This window comes from Hemicordylus capensis, chromosome 1, assembly GCF_027244095.1.
Source record: "Hemicordylus capensis ecotype Gifberg chromosome 1, rHemCap1.1.pri, whole genome shotgun sequence".
NCBI classification, from domain to species: Eukaryota; Metazoa; Chordata; class Lepidosauria; order Squamata; family Cordylidae; genus Hemicordylus; species Hemicordylus capensis.
This window is the reverse complement of record NC_069657.1, coordinates 340,692,741-340,706,229: the sequence shown is the minus strand read 5'-3', so window position 1 is coordinate 340,706,229 and position 13,489 is coordinate 340,692,741. Positions and strand designations below refer to the sequence as shown.

Here is a 13,489-nt window from a genome sequence, read left to right as displayed (position 1 = left end):
TGGGTGCTCTGTATAGTCCAGACCGGTTATGCGTTGGAATTCAGGATCCGACCGCCGTTCTCCGGGGTGATCTTCACAGCAGCCACGAGGGTGCTACAGGAAGAGGTAAAGCTGTTATTGGAGAAAGAAGCGATTGTTCAAGTGCAGTGGCCGGACAGGCTGTCGGGATACTATTCCCGTTACTTTCAAATCCCAAAGAGGGATGGCGGCATCAGAGCTATAATGGACCTATGAGGTCTCAACGAGTACATCTCGACCTCGAAATTCAGAATGACAACTCTACAAACTATTCTTCGCTTCTTAGACCAGGGGACTTGGGCAGTGACCTTGGACCTGGAGGATGCTTACTTTCATGTAGGTATCCAGGCCAGTCACCGCAAATACCTTCGTTTCTCAGTGGGAGATCAACTTTACCAATACCAAGTCCTACCCTTTGGTCTCTCAACAGCACCACAGGTGTTCACAAAGGTGATGGCAGTTGTGGTGGCCTATCTCAGGACACGGGGCATGATGATTTACCCCTACCTGGACGATTGGCTCCTGGTGAGCCACAACAAACACCTGCTGTCCATGCAAATTCGAGACATGGTCCGTCTGCTCGAAACTCTTGGAATCAAAATCAACTGGAAGAAATCGAACCTGACTCCCGTACAGTGGATAAATTTCATAGGAGTGGTGTTAGATTTCGAATGCAAGAGAGCTTTTCTGCCCCAAGAGCTCATCCTGCAGATACATGCACTCATCCAGAGACTTGTACAAAACCCATGCCAACCGGCGATACAGTTTCAAAGGCTTCTCGGCCTTATGGCCTCCTGTGCCACGACAGTGCTATACACACGCTTGCGGATGGGTATGATGCAGCTTTGGTATCTTCGCAGCTTCCGTCCCAATGTGGACAGCCGGAACATGCACTTAGAAATACCACAGATGGTTCTGAAAGAGCTGCTTTGGTGGTTGGACCCTGGGAACCTGACACAGGGGATTCCATTTACGCCACTTACCCCAACCCGGTGGGTAACCACGGACGCGTAGCTAACCAGATGGAGTACCCATTGCGATGGCCTTTGCATTCAAGGATGATGGACCCCTTTCCAGGCCAAGCAGCACATCAACTACCTAGAACTGATGGCGGTGTTCCTCGCTCTGAAGGTGTTTCAGCCACAGCTGCGGGGCTCTGTGGTCCAAATAGCATTGGACAACACGACGGCAATTGCCTACATCAATCGCCAGGGAGGCACAGTCTCCGTATCCATTTCCTTTGGAATTGGTGCATTCACCAAGTCATCTATCCGATAGGCATCCACATACGGGGCGTGGACAATCACCTAGCCGACAACCTCAGCAGGGTGATGGATTTCAATCAGAGGCACGAGTGGGAGATAAAGCCTGCTTACCTCCAACAGATTTTCAGTATTTGGGAGGTTACCAAGACGGATTTATTTGCAACGCTTGCCAACAAAGTGTGCAAATTATTGCTCGCGTGCAGGCATTGGAGAAGGGTCCCTGGGGGATTTATTTATTTATTTATATTTATTTTTACATTTCTATACCGCCTTTCATTAAAAGAAAACCCCAAGGCGGTTTACAAAAATTAAAACATACAATAAAAGCAATAAAAATACCAAGCAATAAAAACACCAAGCTAAAAACATATTTATTTATGGGATGCGTTTCACCGCACATGGAGTGTGGGCCTTCTCTATCTTTTTCCTCCACTGCCAATAATAGGAAGAGTCTTGGGGCAGATAATTCGGGACAGAGCAGATTGCATACTTCTAACACGGTGGTGGCCACATCAGCCGTGGTTCGCCCCGCTGCTGCAATTGTCCCAAGGGACCTATGTCAGGCTTCCACAAGTACTAGATCTGTTGCAAAAACAGCAGGGCCAGATTTGGCATCCAGAGGTTCACACCTTAAAGATGACAGCTTGGAAGATCGCTCCTTGAGGGCAATCCTCCTCAACAGTAGGAGACGGTCTATGCATAGGAATTACACGAGCAAGTGGAAACGTTTTAAGATCTATATGTCAAGCAAAGGAGTGGCACCTTTGCAGGCCACTTCTCGGGAAGTGCTCCTTTACCTGACCTCCCTAAAGTTGAAGGGCTTAGCTAACGCATCTATCAAGATTCATCTGGCAGCTATTTCGGCAAGACATGTGGGATGGGATGGGTTGACTGTATTCTCCCACCCAGATTGTAAATGTTTCATGAAGGGCCTAAATAACTTACATCTGCCCATATGACGGCTGATGGAACAATGGAGCCTGTCCTTGGTACTATCTGCACTAACAGAAAGCCCCTTTGAGCCTCTGGTGACTGTGCCCCTCAAAATGCTGTCTTTGAAGACTGCCTTCTTGGTAGCAATCACAACGGCAAAACGCGTAGGAGAACTGACAGCTCTCCGTGTCAATAAACCTTATACTCAATTCTATCCTCACAAGGTAGTCATGAGACTGGACCCTTGTTTTCGCATGAAGATTGTCACGGACTTCCATATCAATCAGGAAGTGGTGCTTCCCACCTTCTTTCAGAATGCGGAAACTCCGTTGGAAATAGCGCTCCACTCCTTAGATGTGCGGAGAGCCCTCCTATTCTATCTCCAAAGATCACAGAATTTCAGAAAGACTAGGAAACTTTTTGTGGGATACAAGGGGAAATGCAAAGGTTTTCCTATTTCTAGACAACGTCTGGCGCATTGGTTGGTTGAAGCGATTTTCCTATCATACAAGAGCCAAGGTGTTGCCCCGCCAAGAACTGTGCGAGCTCACTCGACTAGAGCGTACGCAGCTTCAGCTGCCCACTTGTCTGGCATTAGTATGTCAGATATTTGCACGGCAGCTACATGGTCCTCACAATTGCCTTTCATCAAACACTATGCTTTGGACTTAAGAATGGCAAAGGAAGCGGATTTTGGGAGGAGTGTTCTAAAAGGGGTATTAGCATAGCTGGAACTACTGCACCCATCTCCAGGAGGAAAAGCTGGCTAATCACCCATGCCTTATGACCACAATGGATCACGTTCCAGATATACAGGTTGCTTACCTGTAACTTAAGATCTGGAAGTGATCCGTTGTGGTCATAAGCCCCTCCCTACCGTCCCTGCTGCAGTATGAAGCACAGCTGCATTTGAACTTCTTCCTGTGGATCGTCACTTAGGTGGTCTGCGAGAAACTGGAAAATGGACGCCCCAGCTGCCTCTTTAAAGACTCGGCACAGCATGTGCAGGCGGAAGGGGCTGTCAAGGTCTGGCCAGCTGCTAGGGAAGTCCACGAAGCAAGCGGAGCTGCTGATATTGGATATGGCTTAGCTGAACGCTGTCGGCAAGGAATGTTTGACGAATGTTGATTCTCAGCAATGAATAGGAGGTTAGAGTTGTGATTTATAGGGCAAGCCGAGAGCTCCCAGCTGGTAGGAATTCACGGCTTGTCAGCCCTCAGCAAGAGGCATTTGCTCCTCCTAACAGCCTCTAATTGCATCCTACGTCTCGTGATTCTGCGCTGTTGTGGAGTCATTGGTGTTCCATTAGGTAGCTCCTCTCCGCATTGGTCCCCCACGCCTTCTGCTGACTCAGGTTGCCGTGCCTGCTCTAAATCATTAGTTGGATCTACCACAGCCGTTTCATGAATGCTGACAGCCGGGCTCTGCCCCTCAGACACTCCTGAATCGGCTGGAAAGTTGACAGCTTCCCCTTCCTCCTCGCTGTTGGAGCTCGAGGGCATGACAGGGGCGCCACGAGGAGCTATTCAATCAGCCCGTGAGGTCCTTGCGCAGGCGCAGAACCCATGCCTTATGACCACAATGGATCACTTCCAGATCTTAAGTTACAGGTAAGCAACCTGTATTTCTAGTGTTATGTGAGAGGGAGAAGAATTTTCCTCTCTCCACTTTCTCCACACCATGCATGATTTTATAGACCTCTATCATGTCTCTGCGCAGTCGTCTTTTTTCTAAACTAAAAAGCCCGAGATGTTGTAGCCTTGCCTCATAAGAAAGGTGCTCTAGGCCCCTGATCAACTTGGTTGCACTCTTCTGTACCATTTCCAGTTTACAATGTCCTTTTTTTAGATGTGGTGACCAGAACTGTATGCAGTACTCCAGATGTGGCCGCACCATAGTTTTGTATAAGGGCATTATAATATTAGCTGTTTTATTTTCAGTCCCCTTCCTAATGATCCTTAGCATGGAATTGGCCTTTTTCACAGCTGCCGCACATTGAGTCAACACTTCCAGCAAGCTGTCCACAACCCCAAGATCCCTCTCCTGGTCAGTCACCGACAGCTCAGATCTCATCAATGTATACTTGAGGTTGTGGTTCTTTCTCCCAATGTGCATCACTTTAAACTTACCAACATTGAAGCACATTTGCCATTTTGACACTTGCTCACCCGGTTTGGAGAGATCCTTTTGGAGCTCCTCACAATCCATTTTGGATTTCACTACCCAAAAGAGTTTGGTATCATCTGCAAATTTGGCCATCTCGCTGCTTACTCCTACTTCCAGATCATTTATGAATAAATTAAAAAGCACTTGTGCCAGTACAGATCCCTGGGGATCCCACTTCTTGCTTCCCTCCACTGTGAAAACTCTCCATTTATCCTACCCTCTGTTTCCTGTCTTTCAACCAGTTAGCAATCCACACATGGACTTGTCCCCTTATCCCATGACTGCTAAGTTTTCTCAAGAATCTTTGATGAGGAAGTTTGTTGAAAGTTTTTTGGAAGTCTAGGTATACTGTGTCAACTGGATCACCTTGCTCCACACACTTGTTGACACTCTCAAAGGACTCCAAAGTTTTGTGAGGCAAGATTTATCTTTGCAGAAGGCATATTGGTTCTCTCCCAGCAGGGCCTGTTCGCTTTACAATTTTATCTTTGAGGATACTTTCCATCAATTAGAAATATAATATAATATAATATAATATAATATAATATAATATAATATAATATAATATAATATAATATAATATAATATAATATAATATAATATAATATGCCTAGAACAGACATTAAGCTAACTGGCCTGTAATTTCCTGGATCGCCCCTCGATCCCTTTTTGAAAATCAGTGTTATATTTGCTACTTTCCAGTTGTCCGGTACAGAGCCTGATTTTTGGGAGAAGTTATGTATTTTAGCAAGGAGGTCGGCAATTTCACATTTGAGTTCTTTCAGGACTCTTGGGTGGATGCCATCCAGCCTTGGCGATTTGTTAGTTTTCAGTTTTACCAGACTGTTTAGAACATCATCTCTTGTCACTTCTATCTGACTCAGTTCTTTAGCCTACATCCCCGAAAAGCCTGGTTCAGGAACAGGTATATGCTCAGTATTCTCTGCCGTGAAGACAGACGGAAAGAACTCATTGAGCTTCTCTGCAACCTCCATATCCTCCTTAATAATCCCTTTCACTCCCTCATTACCTAACCGTCCAGTCGCCTGCCTGGCAGATATCCTGCATCTGATGTATTTAAATGTTTTTGTTATTCCCCTTGATGCTTTTAGCTAAATGTTCCTCAAACTCTTTTCACCTCCCTTATTGCCACCTTGCATTTCTTTTGCCAGCGTTTGTGTTCCTTTGTGTTCTCTTCATTTGGACAGGCCTTCCAATTTTGGAAGGAATTCTTCTTCCCTCTTACGGCTTCCTTGATGGTACCTGTTAGCCATGCTGGTCTCCTCCTGGACTTAGTGGTACCTTTCCTTCTTTTGGGTATACAATCTAACTGGGCTCATTTTGAAGAAGTTTCCTCTTCTGAAATTCAAAATGTCTGTGATAGACTTCCTTGGTGATTCTCTCCCCGCATGTATGCTGACTCATAGCAACCATCACACTATGGTCACTGTTCCCTAAAGGGTTGATGAAAATGACATCACGCACCAGGTCCTGTTGGCACTCAAGATTAAGTCCAAGGTCGCCTTCTCTCTGGTTGGTTCCAAGACCAACTGTTGTAGGGCACAGTCATTCAGCGTATCTAGAAATATGACCTCTTCGTCTTTACCTGACTGAATTTACCCAGTGTGCGTAATTGAAGCCACCCGTTTTTACTGCCCTTCCTCTCCTTGATGCCTCCCTGATTTCCTTCTGCAACCCCCAGTCACTGTCAACGTTTTGATCCAGAAGGCGATAGCACGTCCCCAGTAGCACATTACTTTTCAGGCCTTTTATTGTCACCCACAGGGTTTCTGTGGAGGACTCTGGTCCTCCTAGGTTTTCTAGCTTGTTAGATTCTATTCCTTCTTTAAAATACAGTGCTACTCCACCTCCAAGGCACCCCTCCCTGTCCTTTCTATAGAGCTTATATCCAGGGATAACGTCATCCCACTGGTTCTCACTGTTCCACCATGTTTCTGTTATGCCCACTATATCTATTTCTGAATTAGCAACCAAGCACTCCAGCTCGTCCATCTTGGCTTGGAGGCTTCTGGCATTGGCACATTATCACCTACACACTAAATCTCTTATCTGGTGTCTATCTTTCTTTTGACTCTTTGACCAGCTGGCACATCCTCCTGTCTGCTCTTTATGTGGTTCTACTTTGTCCCTTTCTGTTTTATCTGAGTCCTTTACATCCTCACACCTTAAGGGATAGTATTTGCCGAACCAAATACTCCCCAGCTCCTGTCGGCTATCCCCAGGCGCCATTTTAAAAGCTGCTCTGCGGCCTTTTTTAGTTTAAATGCTAGCGGTCTGGTTCCATCTTGGTTCAAGTGTAGTCCTCCCATTTTGTACAGGCTTTGCTTGCCCCAAAATGTATTCCAGTGCCTAACAAATCTAAACCATTCCTCCTAGCACCAACCTTTCATCCATGCATTGAGACCCCTCAGCTTTGCCTGTCTTGCTGAACCTGCATGTGGAACAGGTAGCATTTCTGAGAATGCTACCTTGTGGGTCCTGGACTTCAATATGCTACTTATCAGCCTAAATTTGGCTTCCAAGAGCTCCCGACTACATTTCCCCCCCATCGTTGGTGCTGACATGCATCACAATATCTGTCTCCTCCCCAACGCTGCCTAATAGCCTGTCTAGACGCCACTTGATGTCCACAACCTTCGCACCAGGCAGGCAAGTCACCAGGCAGTCAACACGTGAGTCACAAACATGTCTCTATACTTCTAATGATAGAATTGCCCACTACAAGGAGGCCCCCAACCATCGGAGGAGTATCCCCTGTGCGAGAAGATATGGAAGGATTCCTTTCTAAAGAAGCATTTACCTCTTCCTCAGAGTGATGTTGTCCTTCGCCCAAGACCTTTATTCTTCCTGACAGCAGAGAAGCTATCAGCCCTAGAGTAGGATGCTTCAGCCACATCCCTGAATGTCTGTCTGAGCTTCTCCATATTCACCACCTTGGTCTCAAGGGAATGAACTTGTTCCCTGAGAGCCAGGAGCTCCTTGCATTGAGCACACACCCATGACTTCTGCCCATGGAACAAATATGTTAGTTAGTTAATTAATTAATTAATTAATTAATTGTTTGTATGATTTCTATACCGCCCTTCCAAAAATGGCTCAGAGCAGTTTACAGAGAGAAATAAATAAATAAATAAGATGTCCCCAAAGGGCTCACAATCGAAAAAGAAACATAAGATAGACACCAGCAACAGTCACTGGAGGTACTGTGCTGGGGGTGGATAGGGCCAGTTACTCTTCCCCTGTTAAATAAAGAGAATCACCACCTTAAAAGGTGCCACTTTGCCAAGTTAGCAGGGGTTGTCATACATACAAATAGTCATACATGTGACACTCTGTATAATACACTAGGAAGTGCCCCTTCTCCTGATGGCTTTCTATTTTCATAACTGGTTTTGTTGGCTGTTTATAGTATTTTGAGATAGTTTATTAGGAATGTGAGGAATTTATCAGGAATATGACCCCTCCCATAAGCTGAGGCACTCACCTGGAATCAATCCCTTTCTCAGGCTCTTCTGTCATCATCAATTTTATTACAGCCACTGGCCAGCAAGAATAGAGGTAGCAAATAAGTCCAATACAACGATCAATAATAAATGCTAAGACACAATAAAACAAAATACAAACATTCATGATAAAAACAATAAGCAGCTCCCACAATTAAGCGCTTAATTGAGACCTTAACCTAATGGCTATATAAAAAATTTAGCTACAGTTTTTGTAATCTCAGAGGCTCTTCTGTCAAAGACACAAACCCTTCCTTCCTTCCTTCCTTCGCTGTGTTTCCTTGTTTGATATCTTCCTTAGCAGAGAAATTCCAGTTTGCTGCTTTCTCTTGCTCCCAGACCATCAGGCAATTCTGTGACTTATAGATCACAGAATGTTGATCCTCCAGAAACTATCAAGGCTTACTCTACTTGTGCCTATGCTTCGTCCACAGCACACTTATCTGGCGTAACTTTTAAGGCCATTTGCAAAGCTGCAGCATGGTTCACAGAGTTACCATTAATCAAACACTGTGCTATAGACTTATGCTCTGCGGCCAAGGCTAACTTCGGGAGAAGTGTTTTAAAGCGGGTGTTATGACTGTACCCTCCTCCAAAGGCAGCTAGCGAAACACCCATTATTCTGGTTTTCAACGATTACAATCCAGATAAACAGGTGGCTCACCTGTAACTTATGAACTGGTAGTGATCCTTTGACATCAACAAGACTCTCCCGAACCACCCCACTGCAGTAGTGTTTCCGCTATGAGCGTAATGAGTGTGCCTGCAATAGGATTTCAAAAGTGAACTCACCAACTAAAGATGATTGTCCTCCTTTGTAGTTGTCCGAGAACCTGCCTTCAATACCACCACGCTGGAGACGTGGAGGAGGCTGGGTGCGGACACCTCGATGAGCTGCAGCATTCCACCGTGAGTATCCTGTGCAGGCACAGTACCCATTCTTATGAATGTCAATGGAGCACTACCAGATCCCAAGTTACAGGTGAACAACCTGTTTTTCTAAGGCTGGAAGAGGGAGTCCTTCTATGCTGCTTCCAAAACACACATGTGTCTTACAATGTCATTTAAGGTGGGTTTAAATTGTATAAGGTTTTCGTTTCAGTTTTAATTTGTTTATGTTGCTGTAAACCGCCCAGAGATGAAAATTTGGGGCGATGTAAAAATATGATAAATCTTGGCTCAACGAGGACAGGATTGCTATCCAATGTCTTATGACAGCACATTCCCAGTTACCCTAATGGAATTTTAAATGGCATAAATACTATGCTGTTGCCATTATGTGCCGTAAGGTAGACAAAGGAGTAGTAGTAGGGGATTATCCTATCCCCTCCCAGGATTAAGTCTTGCCTGCATTAAGTTATACTGGCTCATCTTGGGGTCGTGCTGTTGTTCATTGCTGATGAAACCAGTGAGAAATAGTTCTCTTTGACTTATACTGCCAGACTGGCGGCTGTATTTTCTTGAAATTGTTATTGCGAAATCAATGAATAAAATCAATTCAATTTAGATCAAGGCCTAGAGGCTGCTGGTTTTTATAGATCTGGATTGTCCCTAGTGAAAGTTAGAATACACATATATCTGTATCTTAGGACTCCTAAGTATATAGAAATTCCAAAGCACACAACCGAGGGCTTTCCCATTGACTGCAGCAGTGGGAACAATTCTGTTCACATATCTCCATTATACAGGCTACCCTCATATTGAAGCCAATTAGAAGGTCTACTTGTGCTGTACGCAGAGCTTTGGAGAGGAACCACATTATTTAATTAGTACATCTCATGCTGATAAATTAGTTGCATACATAATTAAAAAGGCTTAATATGTATTTAAACCTTTGCACATATTTATAGGGAGCAGCACTATACAATATTGTCGTTACCAAAATGCTATGCACTTCCCCCACAAAAATAAATAAATGTTGTGGCAGTCCACTTTATCTAATTAAATGAGAGGTTGGGGGGGGTTGTCTCTCAATTTGCTAATTAAAAATATTGCTTTTAATAATCCAGTAAGATAATGCAAATCTCTTAAAGTAAATCTTATATCACTAATAGCTAGTTATCATAGCTATTAAATTTTTGTTTTAACAGGATTTACTTAATGAGCATTTTACAATGTGTTGCAGAGTTATACATTCATGAATCAAGAACAATTACAGCAACTTGTAGAACGGCTTGATCCAGCACAGCCTAAGGAGGTGAGTCTAACAGGAGCGAATTTGGGAGAATAATTGAGGTGCATGTGCGTGCCCACACACCACAAAAAATAGATTGTATCAGCATGACCTCAGTGGCACTCATCTGTGATCTTCCCTCCTTCCCCACCACTCCTAAGGAATCAGGAGTTTTTAGGGGATTCCATGTCTTTGGATTGCAATGTGGGGGTGGGATTACCTGAAATTGCTCAATTTGCAGCAGCCCCCTGTGCTGCAAATCATGCCATTACTCAGGGTCCCCCAACTTCCAGGAGTTGCTTATTGGAGGGCTCAAGGAACTGTCCTAGGAAGGATAAGGCAGAGAAGATTGCTTGTATGCATTACTGTATTATATTACTGCTACTTAAGATGCAATCTTCTCTTTTTTCTTTTTCTTTTGGCAAACTTTGTGACCTAGTGTGTTTTGAAGTAGCTACCCTTTGCTCCAGTATACAAAGCTATTCTCATGCTGAAATGCTAATCTGTATATGTTGAAAGTAGTAAAACAGTGTTATAGAGCTATGTGGATTAGCTCTGGAATGGAAAAATATTTTTAGAAATAATCGCTTGCATTATGTTCAAGTAATATTGGTGTTGCGCAAGAACCCAGTTGCACAGTTACTTAAATCAGCATATCTGTGCTTGTGCAGCACTGTTTTCATTGGAAACCATTTAAGTTCTGCAGTACAAGTGCAGGTGTTCTGCCTTAAGTAGTTGCGCAACTGCACTCTTGTGCAGCACCTCCACTGCTGGCTTCAGGGCTAGCATTGCCATGTGCATCATATGGGCCAATATTTAGTATTACAATTTGAATTTTTTTTAAAAGCTCATTTCATAGCAGGTTCATGGGCCACCATGTAACCAAACAAAACAGTGTCATGAGCCAGATGGTGTTGCTTTAAAAAATGGAATTGTCCTTTTTGTTCTTTATTGTTTAGAGTGCTTTTTACTTTGGCAATTTTTCCCATTTAGATATTCTCTAAATGTTATGGGCCCTTTGTATCCAAGTATCTTCTAATACAAGGTGATTTCTGGACATAAAGGTTAAGAATGTTCTACACATTACACAGAATGATACAGTAGACTGATATACTTGCGGGGGAAAGCTTCATCGTATAGCACATCAAGGAGATGGTTATGCCAGATTTTTCTCCTTGATGAGTGACATTACTGCATGGTATGCAGTTGTATATGCACATAATGTTATATGCAAAACAATGTTAAAAATGAACAAGCATGCATGCAACTAAAATAAATCATGCTTTTTCATTATCATGCATGTGGGTTTTAAATAAACACAGATGCTACCTTTTGCGGGGGGACTACTCCTAGACCTCTCCCATGGTAACAGCAAAGGTATGCAAAAGATGTTTACTTGGTTTGCTCCCAGTGTGCCCCTAACCTGAGCACCTCACCTATGCCTGCTTGGTGTTCAGTTTTGTAGTACAGGTAGGTAGTTGAAACAAAATGGTTCTTCATGATGACTTATGACTGGCTGTTGATTAGACACTTATTATTTCATTCCTTTGTTCTCCAACCTCTTTAAGCTGGATATGGAGCTGCGAGAACAGAAGCATTTAACAATGTGCTATGTGTTGCATTTATAGTTTAGACTGAAGGGCAGCAAATGCTGTAATAAATGATTAAGAAAAGGGGCTTGTTTCTTTCTTTGTGCTGGGGGTGGAGTGGGGGCAGGAGAAGAAGATGGGAAAATTACCTGGGGGCAGAGGAAATGAACTTGAAGGAATTATTCTGGATGGAAATGAATTAGGCAGGAATTAACTTTGTAATGGGAGATTGTTGGGAAAATCAGGGACGGAAGTTAATCTGTTAAAAAACAGATCTTTGAGGTGATCCATGTTTCTCACAACTTTGGTTTGCTCCTGCTCAATAACCTCTGCAGGAGAATTCCAAACTCCATGAGACGCTCTGTGATTAAAACTTTTCCTCTTGATTTTTTGGCTTGACTACGGACAGTTTTACTGCTTCTTCTCTGGATTTCATTTTGGCTTTATTCCTCTTGGTGATTTTCTGGCATAGAAAACAGTCTGTTTTGGGGTTTCTACCTTTGTTTCACCCCTCTCTATTGGTCTAATGGACATTAGAAAAACCTTTTAAAAGTGTGCTTCTTGTAGGTGTACTCTGCCATCCTCTGACAGGCATAACAAGTGCTTAATTTGCCTAGGAGAGACATAACGTGAAAGCTTGCAAAACTTGTACAGCCTTTTCAAGGCCAACAACAACAAAAAGCAGAAAACTTCATAATCTGGATAGTGATCCGTTGCATTCGTAACATTGGGTTCTGCGCCTGCGCAGTGACTTCACGGACCGATTAGCTAGCTCCTCGCTCCGCCTCTAACTGCCATGCACGAGGCCGTGCCGCTCTTATCAGTAGCAGTTGGGGCGTGTCTCTTTCAGTTTCTGTTTGACCGCCATTGCGCGAGTACCTCGGACTGTTAGCTCCTCAGATAGTGAATTTGGAAAAAAACTAGGTTTGGAATTGGAACATGGAAAGGATTATGATTATTGGACTGTTTATTGGACTGGATACGGATTAACCTAAGGAAAATAAGCATAAAAACGATCGTTTCCGAGCTTGTTATGGCTGAGGCCATGGCTTCCAGGGAGAGGCCCAAAACAACTTTTAAACACTGCTTGGAATGTAAGGCAAAGTTGCCCTCCACGGACACGCATGATTCCTGCTTGCTGTGCCTGGGGGAGCAGCACAACCCAGCCAATATGATGGCGCGTGCCAAGGTGACACACCCGGTGTCTTTACCCATGCTGCCAGCAATAACAAAGGCCGTAAAAACGGCTTGGGATGTATTACAGACGTCGACAGCTACTTCCCATAAACTAGAGGGGCTCTATTGAGTGCAGGATGAGGACAATGACTACCTCATGAAACACCCAGTTCCCAACTCACTAGTGGTAGAGTGCCTCTTCCAGAGGTGGACAGCGTCATTCGATGCCCAGTGACAAGGAGGGCAGAAAGCTTGATGTACTGGGCCGCAAAGTTTATGCGACATCAAGTCTGGCGATAAAAATCGCAAATTACTCAGCGTGTCTAGCACGCTATGGACACGATATTTGGGATACATTATTCCAAGATTCTGCAACGATGGCGCTGGAAGAATTTCAGGACAATTTTAGAAAGACTTATGAAAAATCTACAGTAGTGACAAGACACCTACTGAGCACATTCAAGCATGCAGCAGAGACGGAGTCTCGGGCAATGACTACGGCCATAACATTACGGCGTCATGCATGGCTGCGTTCAACAACTCTACAACAAGACATGCGTGAAAAGGTGGAATATCTGCCATTCGACGGCAAGGGACTTTTTGCAGAGGTTACTGATTCAACGATGCAATCGTGGAAACAGTCAA

General features: G+C 44.1%; 1 protein-coding gene across 6 annotated transcripts in view; it reads left to right on the top strand.

Moving 5' to 3' along the window:
* The window catches only part of TBC1D32 (TBC1 domain family member 32), a 196,633-nt gene that overhangs the window by 25,495 nt on the left and 157,649 nt on the right, over positions 1 to 13,489 (top strand). For all 6 annotated transcript variants that reach the window (XR_008313100.1, XM_053283712.1, XM_053283702.1 and 3 more), the window contains one exon: positions 10,032 to 10,103. Coding sequence is in view for 5 of the 6 variants with exons in the window: in XM_053283712.1 (XP_053139687.1) it covers positions 10,032 to 10,103 (72 nt within the window). In the remaining variant the exon portion in view is untranslated. The remainder of the gene's footprint in view (positions 1 to 10,031; positions 10,104 to 13,489) is intronic.